Below are 22470 nucleotides of genomic sequence, written 5' to 3'. Positions count from 1 at the left end.
GCGTTGGCTTGGCTCACCTCATGGTGTGAATGCATTCTGGCTCCTTAGTGAAGGCGTAAGCATAGCCGCTGGAAGTGGTGCCAAAGTCGATAGCAACCACCACGATGAACGAAGGTCCCGTGTGGGCATTCGAGTCCGTGTCATTTTGCTGAGGTGGAGAGGACAGAAAATCAGAGTCAACAAATGGAGAATGTTTAAGGAGATGTGTGATTTATTCTGGATGGAAAAGCAGATGAGTTAAAGAAGACTGTGTGGTGAATCTCATACCAATCTAGCCTACCAATCTCTCATACCAAAGTAATGGAGTTGTTTGACTTCATTCGGCTCTTATGGATCTATTTCCACGCAGAATATTCCATGGAATGTTTCTTACCTGAATGTGGGAGGGTGACAGTGGGGTGATGCCAGGGTCACCCATGCTCTTTGCTGGAGAGGGAGTTGCCATTGCATCTGAGGAGACAGAGAGAAGTAGATACAACGAGTGGTAAAACAATAACAAACAACAGATACTGTGCCTTGCAAAAGTATTCATCCCACTTGGCGTTTTTCCTATTTTGTTGCATTACAAACTGTAATTTTTTAAACATTTTTTATTTTAAATTTTACCCCCTTTTTCTCCCCAATTTTGTGGTATCCAATTGTTAGTAATTACTATCTTGTCTCATCGCTACAACTCCCGTACGGGCTTGGGAGAGACAAAGGTCGAAAGCCATGCATCCTCCGAAACACAACCCAACCAAGCTGTACTGCTTCTTAACACAGCGCGCATCCAACCCGGAAGCCAGCCACACCAATGTCGGAGGAAACACCGTGCACCTGGCAACCTTGGTTAGCATGCGCTGAGCCCGGCCTGCCACAGGAGTCGCTGGTGCGCGATGAGACAAGGATATCCCTACCGGCCAAACCCTCCCTAACCCGGACGACGCTACGCCAATTGTGCGTTGCCCCACGGACCTCCCGGTCGCGGCTGGCTGCGACAGAGCCTGGGCACGGACCCAGGCCCTAGACCACTGCGCCACCCGGGAGGCGTACAACGTGTAATTTAAATTGATTTTTATTTGTATTTCATGTAGTGGACATACACAAAATAGTCCAAAGTGGTGAAGTGAAATGAAAAGAAAAAATGTAAATGAAAAAGTGGTAAGTGCATATGTATTCACCCCCTTTACTATGAAGCCCCAAAATAAGATCTGGTGCAACCAATTACCTTCAGAAGTCACATAATTAGTTAAATGAAGTCAACCTGTGTGCAATCTAAGTGTCACCTGAACTGTCACATGATATTAGTATATATACACCTGTTCTGAAAGGCCCCAGAATCTGCAAAAAGGCATGTGGGAGACTCACCAAACATATGGAAGAAAGTACTCTGGTCAGATGAGACTAAAATTGAGCTTTTTGGCCATCAAGGAAAACGCTATGTCTGGCGCAAACCAAGCACCATCCCCACAGTGAAGCATGGGGGTGGCAGCATCATGCTGTTGGGATCTTTTTCATCGGCAGGGACTGAGAAACCTGTCAGAATTGAAGGAATGATGGATAGCGCTAAATACAGGGATATTCTTGAGGGAAACCTGTTTCAGTCTTCCATAGATTTGAGACTGGGGCGGAGGTTCACCTTCCTGCAGGACAATGACCCTAAGCATACTGCAAAAGCAACACCATGTGGTTTAAGGGGAAACATTTAAATGTCTTGGAATGGCTCAGTCAAAGCCCAGACCTCAATCCAATTGAGAATCTGTGGTATGACTTAAAGATTGCTGTACATCTGTGGAACCCATCCAACTTGAAGGAGCTGGAGCAGTTTTGCCTTGAAGAATGGGCAAAAATCCCAGTAGCTAGATGTGCCAAGCTTACAGCTGTAATTGCTACAAAAGGTGACTCTACAAAGTATTGACTTGGGGGGGTGAAGTTCTCCGTTTTTTTGTCTTATTTCTTGTTTGTTTCACAATTAAAATATTTTGTATCTTCAAAGTGGTATGCATGTTGTGGATATCAAATGTTACAACCCCCCAAAAATCTATTTTAATAAATAAAAATGCCAAGGGGGGTGAATACTTTTGCCAGCCACTGTAGCTCAATCAAAATAATGAGAATTAGTACATACTGTATGTCTATTAGTATATTGTCACTCACTATTTCTCAACCATTCATATAAATTGTGCAGCTGTGATCTTAGTTTTGATTATTCAGTCATCCTCTGATAATACACTACAAAGAATATTGCCATTCTAATTTTATTTGAAACTCCTAACTATATAACAATTCTTCATTTAAGAGAAAACGGCTGATGCACCTGCCTTTTAAACAAAACGCCATTTGAAATGAATTAAAGATTGTACTTGTCCATTTGCCACCACTTTCATTAGATTCACTTAATACTGCAGCACTTATGAAAAGGCCCTTTGACAATGCACAATGACAGTGCTCCCTCTATAGTTTTAAGTGTCTGGGGATGGTCTCTCAATGGGACATCATGTTATCTGTCCTTTTTTCCACATGGCACATCCTTTTCTTGCCCTTACAGAGTGGCTGAGTGGTCCGAATCCCCACAATGCACTTCGCTTGGTAATTACTGTATGGAATTATGGACCACCTGTGGATAGACTCCACTTTCTCCACCCTCTCCCCCATGCCCCCATCCTAAAATCATAACCTTGAGTCTTATTTTAAAGTGCAATCTGCATTTCCTACATCCATCCTTTTAATTTAAATGAATGATACACATTGATTCTTGGAGAACATCATTTATAAGGGCCGCATGAGCTTAGCTCTTACTGTTGTGCTGCAAACTGGATGTAGACGTAACATAGTAAATGTAAATCTGTCTCCCTCCATTTAGTATGATATGTTACATTTATTAATTTGTGGATGTCCTTCATGTATGATATGTTATGAAATGTTACAAATTGCAATTCGTACAATATGTTACAAATTTGCAATACATATGATACAGTATGTTATGAATTATGATTTGTTGTGGCTAATGTTAGCTAGGTGGCTAGGTGGCGAACGCTAGCTAGGCTAGGGGTTAAGGTTAGAGTTAAGGTTAAGAGTTATGGATAGGGATAAGGTTAGGGGAAGGATTAGCTAAAATGCTAAGCAGTTGCAATAGCTAAAAAGTAGTAAGCAGATGCAATGTTGCTAATTAGCTAAAGCTGTCCATGATGTGATTTGAACATGCAACCTTTGGGTTTAAGTAACCATACCAAACGTAACAGGGCCATGCACAGACCTTTCAGGGGGCAGCCCCCCCCACCATTAATATCTCAATTTATTTTGAGCATATGCATATTTATATCTGGACCAACACACTCACTCATCATCACAAATTGTAAGCATGCTAGTTACAGTGCATCGGGAAAAGAGGCTGGGCTATCAGCTGATCATTGATATTGATGATTGCTGTAAATCTTCTTGTTAGCTAGCTTGATTTATTTGACTGATTGTGATTTACCTCTCTATGTCTTTCTGCCTCACTCTGCTGCACATATCAGCCAACCAGACCGAATATTGATGACAATGTAGGCTAAATCAATTGTTATCAAGTGTTAATCAAATGTCATGCTGCTGTGGCAGTACTGTTGACATTTAAACTAGCTAGCTAGCTACACACACTCTATCTCTCAAGCCATGCATGTTTGGATACCGGGTGTGTGCAATTTCTGTACAAACTACTGTGAAAAAGGCGCAACCGTATCCACAAGCTCCGTACAGGGCAGATCAACAGGCGCAACAAACGGACGGGGTGGGGGGTGGCGAACTTGACGACGACTTGTGGCTAAGTGGGTTCCGAACAGCAATGACAAAAATGTATACAAAAAAATTATAATTTGGGGGGAAATTATACCACCACCTAAAAGGGCACTTTGGAGAGTGGAAGGGAGCCCTATCTGTGCACGTGCCTGAAACGTAACATATCATACTAATTTGAGTGTCACAGATTTACATTTACTATGTTACGTCTAGTTTTTGAGGCCAGGCTGCGTACCCCATCAGAACCCAAAATATAAGCCTGTTTAACGTTCTTTGTAGAAAAATTAAATAACAATTGTAAACAAACATTGGTTAACAAACACCTCAAAATATGGTTAAAACTTCATTTTGATATCATGGTCCTTGTATCCATAGCTCTGTCTATGAATTTGAGAGTGGATACATTTCTCCAGCCGCGTCCCTCAGCTTTTACCAAAAACACTGGTGGGGAACCGTTGGTTATTGTTTGAAATGCAGATTTCCCCTTTAAAAGAGAGCAAGAAAAATCAAATTAAGGAGTCTGAGTTTGTGTGTGTGTGTTTGTGTAGTTTGTTTACCTGGCAGAATAAAAGTCTTCATGAGAAATTGTATAAAAATGTGTATTGAGTTCCATACAAGTGGTTGAAAATATCAATGCAGACCTTTTTTCAGACAATTGAGTGCAAGTGGATTTGGGCATCTGGTTGAGAATGTTATATTTATTTATTTTCAATTTGATTGAATAATCCATTAAATCATTTACACAAGTCTACCAGAAACTAGAAAGCGGTGTCGAAGTCGATCAACCACTGACAATCACATTGTGGAGATGGCAATATAAACGTAAGTAAATTTACATAACTGGCAACAGCAAATACATTATTCATTTAATAGTGTGGTGCCTTCACACTTACATAACTGTAATGTTATATAACAATATCATGATTTTATTCAACATCCCCCACTATTGTTAATGTCGGGCCCTGAAAAAGTGCTTATAATTCATCCGAAATAAGCAAACAATGCTCTTGCTCAACCTATCAACTGCCAACAAAGTTTCCTCAGACTGAGTGCTAAAGAATCAATGTTTCAATGAAGGTAGCTGACTTAAGAGAGATTGGATTGAATAGTGAAGTGGAGAAGCCCTAGAATAGCCTACAATCCTGAATTCTAATAGTCAAAATACAATCAAGTCCCAACAGCACGACATCATTTTCTTCTAATCATCAGAGTGAAAAAATAAACATTGAGCCACCACAAAAAGAGCTGCTAGATGAAGCCATAGATAGAGTATCCTGTTTCCCCTCCCTTTCTACATCCTAGCAGAGTGGTCCTGCTGCCTGGAATGTTCTACACACATTCTGACAGGAAGCAGAGCCATTCCTCCTCCATAAGCGACTGACAGGCCTCCAGCCAGATATGTGTGCTGCATCTATAAAGTTGAAAACTTTTTCAGAGAGGCTCTCGATTTTTCTGCCTGGACTTTTTTTCTCCTCTCGGCGGGAGGAGCTTTTTCTTCCTGTTCTCGTCACATTCCTCTGTTTCCCCAGACAACTCTTTGCATTTTTCAGGCCCTCAGTACAGATCTCAGAATGAGTTTATACAGGAGAACTAGGCCCCAATCTATAACTGCACAGTGAAGGTTTTTCCGATACCACAAATGAGCAGCAAGAACAGGAATGTAAAACTGGTGTCAAAGTTAATTACAAGTTTAAAGAAATAAAAAAAGGGGGGCAGTAGCAAGCTACTACTGCATTTTCCTGTGTGCATATTTGGTATTGTATAGGCAAAGGCAGAGTTAGGATATGTCAGATACATCGACCACACTAGAGCTTTTTTAACCGACCTGAGCCCTAATGGGCCCCGACATTATACATCGGGTTTGGGCCGGGTAGGGCCTGTTTTTTAATCTGTAACTAGGGTACAGGCAGGGCTCGGGTATTATACAATTGATCAGTAAAAAAATGTAAGCTGAGCCATTTGCTTGTGCTCTGCAGCACAGTACAGTCATATCTGACTGAAATCATAACATGGTGTCAGAAGTGCTTCAACCTTATCAAATATAAGACAGGAGAGATTATTTCACCGAAAATAATAATGCTCCTTGTGAGTGATGAAAAAGTAGCTAACAGCTAACTGCTCTCTCAGGTCTCTGCATTGAGCAGAGCAGCCCAAGCGGAGCCATTTTTATGGATACTCTCAGACCCAGAGCCGCCATGAGCAGTGCGCATGCAGAGCGAGCAGTGCTTAGGGAGCGAGTGACACATAGAAAGGAGCAGCTAATGGATTTACTAACAGAGGAAGTCATTTCTGATTTCAGGTTTTGGCCTAAACGTCGCGGGCATGGGTAGGACTCAGGCTTAAAATTCATGCCTGTGCCTCTATACCTCACTAACAAGTTGTCATACACTACTCATTTGAATCCTTAAGACACAAATGGTTTGGATAGCTTCAAATAGACCGTGAAAAACAGGTTATTTCTACCTCTAGAAGCCTGGGTACATTGACAAGCTCTTCGTCTGTCGAATGACATTGATGATTCTTCTCGTGTGATCATCATAGCCCACTCTCAGTGAGTGCCTGTGTGATGAAGAAAAAAGAAGCCAATCCAATCCAAGCTTTTAACCTCTGGCCATGTGCCACTCCCCTGGGAAATGATGTCAGAGCTTCCTCTTGTCATCTCTGCCCAGATAGCTAGGCTCACACCACCTCTTCAATACAACTTCAAGTGTAAGGGGAAGGAAAGAAATGGCCGCACATGAAATGACCTTCACGTAGTCTCTGATTTTCTCATATTTTCATACTATAAGATTGAAGGACCAGTAAATTTCATTGCTGCCCGTACGGGAAGATGAGAGCGAGAAAAAGGCAAAAGATGCATAAACACGATGAGCAAACACATTCCTTGTATTGCTGTTGTTGTTCAGAGATGCATACAATTACCAAAAAAGAGGCTAGTCTTTCATTATGGCTAGCACTAACATTTGATTAAAAAGGAACAAGGGTAAGGACTTCTCCATCTTGGATCATCTGCTAATTTATCAAGAAGCGAGTTCACGATCGGTGCATTATCAACGACAGTCTTGAAACCCATCCTTTACTCCCAAAATGTATGACCTATATGCAAGCATATACTGTACTTTACCTTCATTAAAGACAGAAGCAGAGGACTCAATATCTCATAGCGCAAGGCCTGATTAACTTCAACATGCTCCTTCTCATGTCTTGCTTAGGTTAGATGTAACCTGTGTGTCTTGTCCAATAGACCTAATCTACAGATCGTTGTATTTGGAATCTGCCAAACTGGCCAAGCATGTTAAGCTAGAAGAAATAGGTCCTTGGAGCAATAAACCACATTTAAAAAAAATCTTTACGTATAGCGCAAAAATAAACATAACATTTTTGTTAAATAACTAACATCTGGCGAGCGAGTGCATGTTAAATGCCGTACCACAGTCCACAGCCCATTCAAAGGATCATTTAAAAATCATAGACAAGTGAGATTCTTGTCTCTTTGCAAGTCTGATTAGATCTATTTGAAGTCCGTTCCAGAGTAGTTCACAAGGTACTGTAGGCCTCATAGGCACACAGACGGATAACTTCAGCCTTAAATGACAACAATGATATTCTACAAAGGACAAGTGCATGTGTATTGTGCATGTAATCAGTTCAAGACATTCTGTACTTTTATGTATTATATAGTACAACTGACATGTATAGATACTGTAAACATCAGAGAATGTGAAGATCAACCGTTTCTCCAGAGAGTGGACACTGATTGGGACAGCAGACGCAATTTGTGGCGTAATCAACAACGCCTACAAAGGCAAAGAGATGCCCCATTACATTCACTGCCACAAACATTCAGTGCCACAAAAAAAAAATCCCTATCAAAAGGCTACATTCATGTGGATGAAGGGAAACTTAGATTGGGCGGCTCTCCTTTTGAGAGAATGTCCTACTTCTTCGCTCATCTGAGGTCCCATTCATGCCATGCGGCAGCACAGCAAGCAGTCAGAGGGAAGCTGAGAGAGAGAGAGAGAGAGAGGCCGCCATCATTTTCCCTCCCTCTTTATCAACTGCATCCAGCTGGCCAAGTGCCCAGACACACAGTGCAGAGAAGCAGCAGCCTGACAACAGCTGTGGCTAAGAGTTTCTAGCACCCTTCATAGTCCGCACACACACATGCATGCATATAAACACACTCATAGCTAATTGTTTCCAGACCTGCTTTTCAGGTGTCCTGCTACGACTACTATAGGCCTGTTTAAAATAAATGTGGTAAAACTGAGATACTCCTCCACAGATGAGTGGAATGTATTGTGTAATAGTTACAGACAATGACTATTGTAGGGAGAACGGTGGACGGTCATTTGGCATGATGCTTCAGAGAATATGTCAACATTACTCAGAATATTTAGTGAAACATGCAACTTGTTAGAAAAAATATATAAAATCACATCATAATTTACACACTAAAAAGTATATTTCCATATACAAATGCAATCCCTGTGTGATAAATCCTGCATATTATGAAAAGTTAAAGATTCTCCCTCCATGTCCTTCTACTGTAGCAGGAAGCACTGAGAAAGGTACTGATATAAAACTGCCTTGGACTCAGAAATCAATCTTTAGATCTGCGTTTACTGCAGCTCAAGGTCAAACGGTATCCCAGCAGTGGAGAATCTGCAGATAAGACAGAAATAAACCTCCGCTCCACTGAGTGAAGCGTAAACTGATTACCATAGAACACAACTAGGTTTATCTTGATCAGCATATCCTCACCTGCTGTGGTGCTGTAGATACTGTATGCATAGCTCTACCTTTCCCCTACATTATCTGCAGAAAAAATGGTGTAGGCCTATATGTCAAGTAATATAAACTCTATGGCATGAGAGGAGTGAAAAACTAGCTAATATAACTGGTGAGAAATTGAGGGACTTCCAACCATTGTATTGTATTGCATGTTTCCAATGGTCAAGGTGTAACGCAGAAACCACATGGTTTCTCTGAGAAAGTACCCATGAATGCCCTCTCAGGGTATCCTCCAAACAGAGCGGAGGAGACGGGGAGGTAGGGACATCTGCTTAACTGTTGCATAGTAAAATAAACATGTCCAGCTAGCGGCTCCCCGCTGGACCTTTTAGAGAAAGAAGTCCTTGTTCTAGATCGGTCTGGAGGTAAATCAGTGTGACACTTTGACAGCAGCACATCAGTTGCCTGAGGAGCCTCAAAGTACACAGCTCAGTGGCTACACATCTTGTGCTTTTGACTGGCCCACTGAGCAGGGGAGCGGCTGAGCAATGGTGGGAACAGTGGCGCAACAATAAACATACACAGATTTGTCAGTTTGTCAAGGCTCGCTCAATGTCAATGTACATTTTCTGACCTGGCCTCCATAATCACCTGACCCAATCCAATTGAGATGGTTTGGGATGAGTTGGACAGCAGAGTGAAGGAAAAGCAGCCAACAAGTGCTCAGCATATGTAGGAACTCCTTCAAGACTGTTGGAAAAGCATTCCAGGTAACACTGGTTGAGAGAATGCCAAGACCGTGCAAAGCAGTCATCAAGGCAAATGGTGGCTACTTTGAAGAATCTCAAATATAAAATATATTTTGATTTGTTTAACACTTTTTTGGCTACTACATGATTCCATATGTGTTATTTCATAGTTTTGATGTCTTCACTATTATTCTACAACGTATAAAATAGTAAAAATTATTAAAAACCCTGGAATGAGTAGGCGTGTCCAAACATTGGAGTGGTACTGCATGTAGGTAGGTAGTCTAAGTTAGACAAACAGCTATCTAAATCTTGTAGTAACCATGGCCAGATAATGTGCCGATGGGGCCCTCGTGTCTCAGAGGGCCCGCAATGATTTGTTGAGTCACTCAGGTATCATACGAATGCACATAAGACATGGCAAAATGTGTAGTAGAATTGTAGAAAATTAGCTTTAAAACTGCAAAATGAGGGGGCCTCCTGAGTGGTGCAGTGGTCTAAGGCACTGCATCGAGTCACTACAGACCTGGGTTCGATCCTTGGCTGTGTCACAACCGGCCGTAACCGGGAGTCCCATATGGTGGTGCACAATTGACCCAGTGTCCGGGTTAGGGGAGGGTTTGGCTGTGGGCGGGCTTTACTTGGCTCAAGCGTGGGCCGGGTGCCCACAGGCCGACTTTGGTCGTCAGTTGAACAGTGTTTCCTCCGACACATTGGTGCAGCTGGCGGGCGGGTTTTAAGAATAGCAGTTTGGCGGGACATGTTTCGGAGGACCGTCACCTCTCCCGAGTCTGTTGGGGAGTTGCAGTGATGAAACAAGACAGTAATTGGATCGCAATTGTCACGTTCTGACCTTAGTTCCTTTGTTTTAGTATGGTTAGGGCGTGAGTTTGGGTGGGCAGTCTATGTTTGTTTTTCTATGTTGTATTTTGCGTTTGGCCTGGTATGGTTCTCAATCAGAGGCAGGTGTCGTTAGTTGTCTCTGATTGAGAATCATACTTAGGTAGCCTTTTCCCACCAGTGTTTGGTGGGTGATTGTTTTCTGTGTCTGTGTGTTCCACACGGAACTGTTTCGGTTTTCGTTTCTGTCTTTCTATTTGTTATTTTGTATTGTCATGTTCAGTGATTTTGTTCATTAAAACATGACGAACACTTACCATGCTGCATATTGGTCCGATCTCTCATACTCCTCGTCAGAGGAGGACGAATTCCGTTACAGCAATTGGATATCACGAAATTGGGGGGGAAAAACAACAATAATAACAACAAAAACAATATCTTCACCCCATGGCAAAATGTGTAGAATTGCAGGAAATGTGTTTTAAAACTGCCAAATGTTCTCTCCGCCAACAAGAGGGGTGTCAACAGTTTTGGGTTGCATGGGTTTTTCAGGTGGGGGGTGGTACTATGCTGACAAATTATAATATCTATCCGGACCCTTGCCACCTAGGATATCGGTGTGAGCGGACATTATCAAATAGCATTTGAGTACCCCTGCCCTATAGCCTCCCTTGGTTATCTTTTTAGTCCATTATTGTCACGTTCTGACCTTTATTTCCTTTGTTTTGTATTTATTTAGTATGGTCAGGGCGTGAGTTGGGTGGGCAGTCTATGTTTGTTTTTCTATGTTTTGGGGTATTTCTATGTTTCGGCCTAGTATGGTTCTCAATCAGAGGCAGCCTCTGATTGAGAATCATACTTAGGTAGCTTGGGTTTCACTGTGTGTTTGTGGGTGATTGTTCCTGTCTCTGTGTTTTTGCACCAGATAGGGCTGTTTTAGGTTTTCACATGTTTGTTGTTTTGCTAGTTATTTCATGTCTAGTTCCTTGATTAAAGAACATGAATAACCACCACGCTGCATTTTGGTCCGCTTCTCCTTCACCACAGGAAAACCCTTACAATTATTCCAATTTCCAATTCATGTAGCACTTCAAAATTACATGTAAGCCAAGCTTCAACAGCACACATTGGATAGATAACCTAGATCAAACATGAGAATAATGTAAAAGTCCTTAGCCTGTAGTCTTACTACTAAAACAAGAATATGGAACAATGGTAAGAGGAATTTGAAAGAAAGGAGTGAGCCTGGTTTCCTACAAGGGCACAGCGTTTAGGTCATACTGAGGAAATTGATAAAACCTCTCCAAAGAACAATGGCCTTACTTCCTTCCTCTCTCTATGTTGGAAACCCGGATAACAACAAAGCCAAAACGAAATAATAAGACAATGTCTGATAATAAGACAATTACATTTGATACACAACAGATAAAAATAGCTGCCCATTGTTTATGTATTGCAGACAAGTTAACACTGCACGCTCAAAAGCATCCTCTAACAGCAACATCTGCTCGGCAAAGACCCTTGTTATCAGTGCTTTCGTGCTATCATCCATTTCAGTGTTAAACTGAACACATGGGTTACACATAGCGATGGTGCTTTGACTTTAGTTGTCTGACAATCTGCCAAGTTGTTTTCCACGAAAAGAGTGCCTTTTGCATCCCTTTGATATATAAGTATTAACAAATGAAGAACCCTTTCATATAGACCGCATCAACAATTCAATAAATCCGATTTTTTTTATATGAAAACAAACTTCCTAAGTGCCACAATTCTGCATTTTGACATGTCCCTCTGTAAACCCTTCTAGGAAGAGTTTAACCCATTCAACCCCAACCTTTCTCCAAGTTTTCACCATCACTGTAAAGACCTAGTTATTATGTTGCTTTGCCAAAGTCATTTCTGAAGATAATTATTTATTTCATGTGATTAGTGAATCATTTACAGTTGAAGTCGGAAGTTTACATACACTTCTTTCCTACTTCCGGCGCCGACAGAGATGTCCGCCTCGCTTCGCGTTCCTAGGAAACTATGCAGTATTTAGTTTTTTTACGTGTTATGTCTTACATTGGTACCCCTGGTAATCTTATGCTACCGCCCCAATAGGTCCACAGACGACGCAATTGCAACCACACTGCACACTGCCCTAACCCATAAGGTAGTTGTTGTGGAATTGTTAGGTTAGATTACTCGTTGGCTATTACTGCATTGTCGGAACTAGAAGCACAAGCAATTCGTTACACTCGCATTAACATCTGCTAACCATGTGTATGTGACAAATAAAAGTTGATTTGACCTTAGCCAAATACATTTAAACTCAGTTTTTCACAATTCCTGACATTTAATCCTAGTAAAAATTCCCTGTCTTAGGTCAGTTAGGATCACCACTTTATTTTAAGAATGTGAAATGTCAGAATAATAGTAGAGAGAATTATTTATTTCAGCATTTCTTTCTTTCATCACATTCCCAGTGGGTCAGAAGTTTACATACACTCAAATAGTATTTGGTAGCATTGCCTTTAAATTGTTTAACTTGGGTCAAACGTTTCAGGTAGCCTTCCACAAGCTTCCCACAATAAGTTGGGTGAATTTTGGCCCATTCCTCCTGACAGAGCTGGTGTAACTGAGTCAGGTTTGTAGACCTCCTTGCTCGTACAAGCTTTTTCATTTCTGCCCACACATTTTCTAGGAGATTAAGGTCAGGGCTTTGTGATGGCCACTCCAATACCTTGACTTTGTTGTCCTTAAGCCATTTTGCCACAACTTTGGAAGTATGCTTGGGGTCATTTTCCATTTGGAAGACCCATTTGCGACCAAGCTTTAACTTCCTGACTGATGTCTTGAGATGTTGCTTCAATATATCCACATAATTATCCCTCCTCATGATGCCATCTATTTTGTGATGTTCACCAGTCCCTCCTGCAGCAAAGCACCCCCACAACAGGACACTGCCGCCCCCGTGCTTCACGGTTGGGATGGTATTCTTCGGCTTGCAAGCCTCCCACTTTTTCCTCCAAACATAACAATGGTCATTATGGCCAAACAGTTCTATTTTGGTTTCATCAGACCAGAGGACATTTCTCCAAAAATAACAATCTTTGTCCCCATGTGCAGTTGCAAACCGTAGTCTGGCTTTTTATGGCGGTTTTGGAGCAGTGGCTGCTTCCTTGCTGAGCGGCCTTTCAGGTTATGTCGATATAGGACTTGTTTTGCTGTGGATATAGATACTTTGATACCTGTTTCCTCCAGCATCTTCACAAGGTCCTTTGCTGTTGTTCAGGGATTGATTTGCACTTTTCGCACAAAAGTACGTTCATCTCTAGGAGACAGAACGTGTCTCTTTCCTGAGCGGTATGACAGCTGCATGGTCCCATGGTGTTTATACTTGTGTACGATTGTTTGTACAGATGAACGTGGTACCTTCAGGCGTTTGGAAATTGCTCCCAAGGACGAACCAGACTTGTGGAGGTCTACAATTTTTTTCTGAGGTCTTGGCTAATTTCTTTTGACTTTGCCATGATGTCAAGCAAAGAGGCACTGAGTTTGAAGGTAGGCCTTGAAATACATCCACATTACACCTCCAATTGACTCAAATGATGTCAATTAGCAGAAGCTTCTAAAGCCATGACATCATTTTCTAGAATTTTCCCAGCTGTTTAAAGGCACAGTCAACTAAGTGTATGTAAACTTCTGACCCATTGGAATTGTGATACAGTGAACTAATCTGTCTATAAACAATTGTTGGAAAAATTACTTGTGTCGTGCACAAAGTAGATGTCCTAACTCACTTGCCAAAACTATAGTTTGTTAACAAGAAATCTTTGTAGTGGTTGAAAAACGAGTTTTAATGACGCCAACCTAAGCGTATGTAAATTTCCGACTTCAACTGTACATCTGTCCCTCATTTAAAGGTCAAACTATTCAGTGAACTGAACTCTTATTTCAAAAGAAACATAGTCAAATCATAGTATTAAAGCAGGTGAGCTGGTTCTACTATTTTTGGCCATTTTCTAGTGTTTTGTGGTGAAAAACTGAACGGGTCGAGCATAACAGGTCAAACCGTAAATAGACAAGCTAGATATTTTTTTTTTTTTGGGGGGGGGGGTGTAGCTTACATTCAATTACCATTCCCTGTTGAACACAACAAGCATTCATTCCCCCTATCACAAGATGATTTATGGCTGACTACGACGAAATCATCAACCCTGTTATTTTATTTAGCACTTAATAGGCACTTTCTATAGTATTTTTTAAATGTAACCTCTTGAAATGGGAAATCATGTTTTTCATGAAGCTGACCATGTGCTCTTTATCACAATGTTAAAATGAGGTGAAATCCAATACATATATTTTTTTTACCAACTTATGCTTCTCAAAAAGCACCGAATTGGTGGAACGACCCTATTAAAGTAATCCCATCAAGTCTAAACTAGTCATCAAACAGAACACCATATATTCAACTTTTGTGAGTTAATGAATTAAGTTGTCCTGAATTGTTGCTGTTTTTTGTGTTTGAACTGAGGTAGTTAAGAGCAACAGAATCATTCAGTAAATGTTCTTACGTAAATCTGTCAAAGGGAACACAGGTTCCAAACACTTTGAAAGGTGGATGTACAGTAGACATTGCAATGGGATGTAAACATTGCTGTGGTATGAGGAAGAGCTTATATCTGACAGCATCAGGATGGGAGTGAGAGATGTGAAGAAACAGTAACCCATTCCGTGTTTACATTCTTGGAATTCCACTGAAACACATGCAACCAATTAGGCTACATTGGACATCAAACAGGCTTGTGCTTCAGTAGGCTTTGGTGTCTAACATTGAACTGGTGAGAGTGCAAAGAGTACCGTGGTGAGAGTACAGAGAGTACAGCTTTCTGTGGAGTACACTGTGTTTGATGGAGGAGAGAGAGACACATACAGACGGAGATTACAGTATTTTCATGAAGGGCCTCTTTGGTAATCGAAAAGATGTCAGACTGCTGATGTCTAACAGCTGTTTAGGTCTTATTTTCACATCTACAATCCAATGGCATGTGCAAAGCGCCTCCCTCCCCCTGCACCGCCTACTCCAAAACAGAATGGGTGCCTCCTCTGGAGGGTAAACAAAGCCACTATCTTAGTCATGACATAATGCCGAGCATTGGACTTCTTGTCCCTTCCGAGTTTATTTGCCTTCCAATTGTAATTATTTTCAACCTCCATCAAATGTAGCAACCATGTTATGACTGTAGTAATAACAGCATTATTGGTATAAAACCAACTAATGTGAACTGTTACCCACACGGAAAACCTATAACAAAAATGTGACCCTGTGATGTGATTAATGTCACCCATTACCACCTAGTCACAACATGAAAGATATCTTTGATTGAGAGAACACACCTGTGTCGTGGTGGGCCCTCTGGTGTGTGTCTCGTCTTGGAGTAGCGACTGGATCTGTTTGACCTTAGGGCCTCTGTGGAGCTTAAAGACAACTTCCTGTCTGGCCCTGGCCCATCAGATTCAGCTCCCCTCCCACTCTTGTTTACATTTACATTTACATTTAAGTCATTTAGCAGACGCTCTTATCCAGAGCGACTTACAAATTGGTGCATTCACCTTATGACATCCAGTGGAGCAGCCACTTTACAATAGTGTGTCTCTGGGACTCTAAGTCATTGGGTTGACCTCAAACAGAGACGTTAATGCCTGAGGTCTTAAACCACCTCTGACTGCATCCTAACCCCCTCCCCTGGCCTCAACCCCTTTCCCAGCCACCAACCCCAAAGCCCCCATGCACTTCACAAATGGATGCCAACAATGGCTTCAAGTGAAAAAGGGCAATTGTATACTAGAGCTCAAAGTCTCATACAGAGGCTGTACATGTTTAAAATCATAATAGCTTTATCACTGCTGTAGCATGCAGCTGCACTTGAGTTGTAAAACTACATGTGTTGTGCTGTATGAATGCCTAGCTTACTTCTGCAAGAAGACAATAATGTGTTGGTTGCTATGGGAACTTAAAATGTTGTGTGTCACTAAATCAAATCAAATGTTATTTGTCACATGCTTCGTAAACAACAGGTGTAGACTAACAGTGAAATGCTTACTTATGGGTCCTTTTCCAACAATGCAGAGTTAAAGATACAAATAAAATTGAACTAGTGACATGAGGTATAAATGCACAGTGAATATTGAATAAAAATAATGAGTAAAAATGACATGGTTATATACAGGGAGTACCAGTACCGAGTCGATGTGCAGGGGTATGAGGTCATAGGAAATGATGGCTGAGACATTATGTACAAAAAAAGTTAAGATCAGTATAAAAAAAAACACAAGACAGCTACTATCCATTGCAGCGCCATCTTTCATTTACAGAATTTGTGAGTGCAATGACGACAGCACACCTGTGGATCAATTTGTTTTTGACTGCTCATGATGTGCTGAGCCACATTGAGGTATTATATTGTATAGTCCTTTTCGATGCTTGTTGCTGTTCACCTATTAGTCACCCAGCTGATTTATGACCTGAATGACCGTGTAGTGATTCATACAATGCTACCTTATGGTAAAAGGTCTCAATGCATTTCTCAATAAACTCAATGCATTTCAATGTCTTCTCCGAAATGTCGTCTGACCTGACCTCATCACATTTACACTCTTTTGTTAATTGATACTCAAGATTGGTTCCTTGAATGCATGGAATGTGCAACGCTGACCCTAGTCTTTAAAAAAAACTCTCCAACGGTTCTCTCCTCTCAGTGAAATTGATGAGGAGGCATCACACATTGGTTGGCCGGAGCCACATGTGTGGGAGTGTCCGTAAGTACTTGGATATTCTGTAGAACAGCTGGACAGAGCACACAGAAAATAGCCCAGTGATGAGGTCCACTTTGTGCAGCTCAGCAGACCAGAGGAAAACTGGGCTTTACGACTGGGCTAAAAGTTGGCGATCATAGTGAAGCTGATTGAATTCCTAGATCATAGTACAAGTCGATCTGGAGAATCCACCCACAGAAAAACACTGGGGCTGACTGAAACGCTTTCAGATGTTGAGAGCATTGATTAGACACGAATGTATGACTGATTGTTTCATGAACTAGTTGGTTATAGATGACTTTTGTATTTGTCACCTTTTAGGTTAACGCCTCGTTGCATCAAGCTGTCACCGATGCTATCTACAAAGGCAACACAAGATGAATCTGTGCATTTTGGAATCTGTGATCACATTAATATCACAATCCAACCAAATAAATGTCTGAGTATGACTCCCCCACCCCTCTCTGAGCTCTCCCTTTCTTTCTCCACCTTAAATGTGTAGAACATGTGTGGCTATCCCTAAGGGAACACAAAGCTCTCTGTTAGTGTGGTCACTGGGTGTTCTCACTTGGCTAAAGCCAGTCCAAAATAGTTTGGGATTTTGCTCTTTAAAATAAATGACTTGAGCAAAAGCGTACAACAGAAAATGTGCTTAGCAAGTTATGATAATGACATCGGCAATTAGAAGTACTGATAATTTGAAACAGATCATTGCAGTTTTGGTTGTGTCTACAAGCAGTATCAGAGGTTTTAGATGCTATTTGTCATCTTTGGGATTTGTATCAGCACACTAATAGGTACTTGAGTACGTGTAGCTCAGGTAATCAGCTGAGTGCAATATTAATTTATGTCCATTTGTCACATTCACACATTTTACTGCACTCAATTACAGTGCCTAATATTAGCCAAACACTGCATATCAATCATCTGAAAAGGTTCAACATTACTATACGAACATGTGCTGCTCCACTGACTGTGACCACACCCTGAATAGTATGGGGACTCCATTGTCCCGTTCTGCTTGCCTGACGACTCAAACTGAATTCCTCCGCTGCTCTATATTCGCTACATACCTCAGTCTAAGACTTCCATTGTTGAAGTAATTTGTGGTGACATCAGAATGAGGGGTCTTGTACCAAACAAAGTCATCAGTGATGGGATAATCTCGAACTAATCAGAGTATCAAAGCCAATGAAATGTAAAAGAAATGCCGACGTATGTTCTGGTTCTGGCCAAACCAATCGATTTCTGCGACCAATCAGAATAGTTAGAATGTGTTTGCATTCTAGAAATCGCAGAGGAGATTCTCAGATCCAGAATCATTGCGGAGTACTAACTAATGTCGGTGGGCGTGGCGTAGAATTTGGCCGCAGCAAGGAGTTTGGGTAACCAGACAATCGTTCTGCTGCAAAGCTCAAGTGTACATATTGATCGATTCCACAGTGACTGTGCTGGCAACCTCTATATCAGTGAGGCTGAGGTAGCTGTCCGCATTTCCCATTCCAAAATATGATTGGTTGGTGCTGTGCAGACTGAGCGGCAGTCCCTCTTCAGATAAAGTTTCAAGTTGTATTAGTTGTATGCACGGGAGACACATGGTATACAACATCAAGAAAATCCTTACTTGCAGGTTCCTTTTCGACAATGCAACAACAAAATGAAATAATAAAAGATGTGAATACAAACATAAAGTAAACGGCTCATTAGAATATAAGACTTAAAATATCATTAGTATAATACAGATAGGCACAATTTATAGTCAAATATTTACATGTGTTTTGGGGTTAGGGGGGACAGATCTGGCGATGTCCCACTGCGTCTGCCTCATCCCTATGTGCAGCTGAGCTCACTGAAGTGCAGTTAGTGCACAACCCCACCCACCATTTCACAATGTCAGGAGTGCCTGGCAGGAGAGATTAGGATGGGCAGCAGTCTGTTTAAAACTTTTGAAGCACCCTGTCAGAACCCAGTAAATGATTCCCAATCAAATACTTGCATGCTTGTTGATATGTTGTCTGGATCAACAATGAACACCATAACATAATACATAGTAAATTCATCACACAGTGGAAAAAAACACCCTCTAAAAGTTTTAACAGAGCAGGTGAAATGTAACCATACTCTAAAGTAATGTATCATCAATGATACTATTTAGGCCTTTATAGCATTTTGGGAAATCATCAAACAAGGGAAAGGGTCTGAATACTTTACGAATGCACTGTAGGGCCTACTGTACTGTGCACGATTAATCTACACCCCCATATTACATCATAGGAGAGGTGTCACGTGATTTACTGTCCTGCTGTGGAGCAGATATGACACCTCTGTGAAGCTTGTGGGTGATGGAAATAAAAGTCAATATTCCTATTTCTAAATAACATGTTGGGACATGAAAACCTAGAAGAAAACGTCAAATAAGTAAAACAACATGAAAATAAGAGCACTGGTTGAGATTGTAATAATATAATTTGTCCCATTATAGAGGAATCGCTGCTTTTAATCCATTCAGATTGTATAGCGATTCCTATTTACAATCCGACGTTTTAACGACATTGCTGCGATACCTAGGATGATAGTAGGGCAAGCATACTTTTGCTGCATTGAGTCAAACCTCCCGTGGGACTGACCATGTGACCATACTCTGCACGGTTATGGAGGACCAAACCCTACTGCCTGAGCATACCTTTTTCTGCCCAAGGAAAAGGGGCGTCTAAACGCGACTGGTGGCGATTTTCTGGGGCTGTAGTGGAAATATTCTTCAGAGTAAAATAATGATTCTAATAATGAAATGTGTTTCTGTCCAGGTGGATTATCATATTTCCTCCATGTTGCGGCAGAGCTATTTTGAAACTGTATGGCCACGACTGTAGCCTATACGCGTTACAATAATAGCTTCATTATAAACCTTGTATAGCTAAATACATTTAAAAGGAGCGAATGCCTCTATATATCATTGCCATCACATTGCCTGGACGACTATAACCCAAATCAAACGTGAAAACGGAAAAGGAGTCTCCTGGCAAGATCTCAAAGGCTCTAATGCGCACCGCCACGGATATAATGAGCGCACCTACTGTGTAGCTTTGAGACTGAAATAATAGGTAGAGAGAGGGCCCTTTGAAGGATAGCCTTAAAAATGAAAGCGTTTTACCTGCTATTATCTTGTCTGTTGCCGATTCTTTCTCAGTCATCATGTCCCGCTGTTTTATCTTTCCTTGAGTCTCCCCTAAACAGTTACACATTCAGTTTGTCCTTGTTTACTTGCCAGTCTGAAGCATTAGATTTAAACTGGAAAATAGGATTTGCTATGGATGGCGCGCTAAAAACAGCATTTAAATGATGCACAGCGAGGTTGACCCATTCAACTGAAAGCTTGTAGTCGAGTTTGGCCGATCTACACCTCCAAAGCAAAGAAGTCTGGTAGTACCTCAGGCTGCTACTTTCCGATTGTTAGGTAGCCCTCTGTCCCGCCCCTCCCGTCAGCTCGCACGGCTGTTCTGGCAAGGAATGTCTCCAAATCCAGACCTAAAAGTCTACAGTAAGGGCTTCTAGGATGCAGCACTAGTTTAAATCATCAGGGTCTTAGCTTTCCTGCACTGGCACATTTTCATTAGTCATCTCCTATGCAAATAATAACCCCCCCCCCCCCCCCCCCACACACACCACCACCACCACACACCAAAAAAAATCTGTACACTAGTTTTCAGGTTACCTGTCATGTTTGCTTTTTGACTATTAGGCCTACATCAATACACTTGTACTGCAGTATTGTATAACAATTTTAGGCACGGTAAAATGCACTATGCTTCTGGGTTTGTTGTACATTCATGATGACACTTGATGATGAACACTGAGTTCAATACATGATTAGACAGTCAAGGCTGGGCTCTCTAGCAATCAGGTATATGTTTTTTTTTTAAACATTGTAGCGTTTTTTTTTTGCTTTATGAGCCACATTACAATTCCCGTCAAGTGGGTTAACCCTATTGGTGCAAAGCATAGGGTGTTCACCTTTCATGCCAGTGAGCCTGTGGGAAGTAGGGGTTCTGAAAATAATACAAATATATACATTAATACAAATATATCATTTTTTGAAGAATGTTTCACAAAAGTAGTGCACTCGGCCTTTAATAGTCTTGTATTAGAGGACTGATATAGCCCACAGAGAAACCAAACTAAACATACTCAATTTACTAAATATAGTAAACAACATGTATTCAATGTCTTAGCAGATGAAAATAAACCCAATATAACTTTGCTATATATCACACAATGAAAACATTATGCCACAATATTAACAGCCTCAAAATCATCAGCATGCTAATGAAGAAAAGAGCAACTACGTAAAGGAAAGGTTCACCCATTTTGAATGTTATATTGTTTTTTGTGCATCTCCGAGTGATGTTCTATCGATTCCCTGGGACATTTCATGTTTTCACGTGTATCTGAGTTATTGTCATTCAAGCAGGCAGAAATCCGTCCGGTATGACGTAGCACTGTGATGGAATCACTCTCACTACACTGGAAGTGAATAGGAGTATGACTTTTAGATTGCGAAAACGTCAATCACACGTCAGATTTCAATACTGGCCGATGTAATAACTCGGGAGAATGTCTTCTCTCGAATCAGCCATTGATAATATGTTTGTAATATACAGGAGTGTCTACCACTTTTTCCTATTTGTCTGCCTCTTTAGTCCAGAATGCATTGCATGGTGCCATTGCCAGAGATATTATAGAACGTAGATAGTAATCCAATGAATGAAGGAACGTATAATACCCCACCCAGCCAACTGTCGGTCAATCACGTTCACATTGTCATGAGGCTTCACGCGGTTGCTAAGCTAATGGTCACGCAATCCCTTCTCAAAGTCAGTGTATATGTCAAGAAACGTGCCTATTTCCTCGAAAGTACGTAATGTCACGATTCCAAAGCTATACGATATTACAGAGAGCAATTAGTAATTATTATTCTTATTATTATGTAACAGGGTTATATTGGTGATTCCCCTTGTCACTTTATTGTTAAGCCAATGGGTTTTTGGTTTGAGTTTGTCTGGCCTTCACCTACTCAACATGGCATCTTATTGGCTGGTTTGTGTAGCTTGCTTACGAGGGGGGATGTTCCAGTTAGAATCGTCCCAGTGAACAAGCACCAAACCAGTGGTAAGTTGTTGGTTGCAAAGCACTGTACATCAAAAGTGATTTTTATACTCTCAAGTGATGATTTAAATGTACAATTTATATCAAATTGTTTGTAAATGTTATTCATACATCACACATAAGATGCAGCGGTTTTTGGAGAATATTTGTTGTGCATTTTGTTGTCAAGAATTCCCGCCAGTACTAGCTAGCAACTTACTGTGTCTGGTGGGGGGGGTTCATATATTTTGTACAGTGCGTGAGTGCAGAGTTGGGTGGTGAGACGTGCATTGCATGACGTGCAATTTTGTGCCGTTCCTATCAGGTACATTGTTAAAGATATTATATTATATTTTGTAATTGTATTATTTTGGTAACTATCACAGTGAACAAGCACCAAACCAGCGTGTGTGAGTGCAGAGTTGGATGGTGAGATGTGCATTGCATG

The 22470-nt window shown here is 41.2% G+C and overlaps 1 protein-coding gene across 2 annotated transcripts in view; it reads right to left on the bottom strand.

Annotated features, from left to right (window-relative positions):
• Positions 1–20419, bottom strand: part of LOC115113261 (heat shock protein 12A) — a 45334-nt gene extending 24915 nt beyond the window's left edge. For both annotated transcript variants that reach the window (XM_029640731.2, XM_029640732.2), the window contains exons 1-3: positions 20032–20419; positions 374–450; positions 18–148 (exon numbers count right to left, since the gene is read on the bottom strand). In XM_029640731.2, the coding sequence (XP_029496591.1) occupies positions 18–148; positions 374–450; positions 20032–20122 (299 nt within the window). In that variant the 5' untranslated portion in view covers positions 20123–20419. The remainder of the gene's footprint in view (positions 1–17; positions 149–373; positions 451–20031) is intronic.
• Positions 20420–22470: the final 2051 nt, after the last annotated feature.

The sequence above is a fragment of the Oncorhynchus nerka genome, linkage group LG28 (assembly GCF_034236695.1).
Source record: "Oncorhynchus nerka isolate Pitt River linkage group LG28, Oner_Uvic_2.0, whole genome shotgun sequence".
Lineage (NCBI taxonomy): Eukaryota > Metazoa > Chordata > Actinopteri > Salmoniformes > Salmonidae > Oncorhynchus > Oncorhynchus nerka.
The sequence above is the reverse complement of the archived record's forward strand: the minus strand, read 5'-3'. Positions and strand labels throughout refer to the sequence as shown.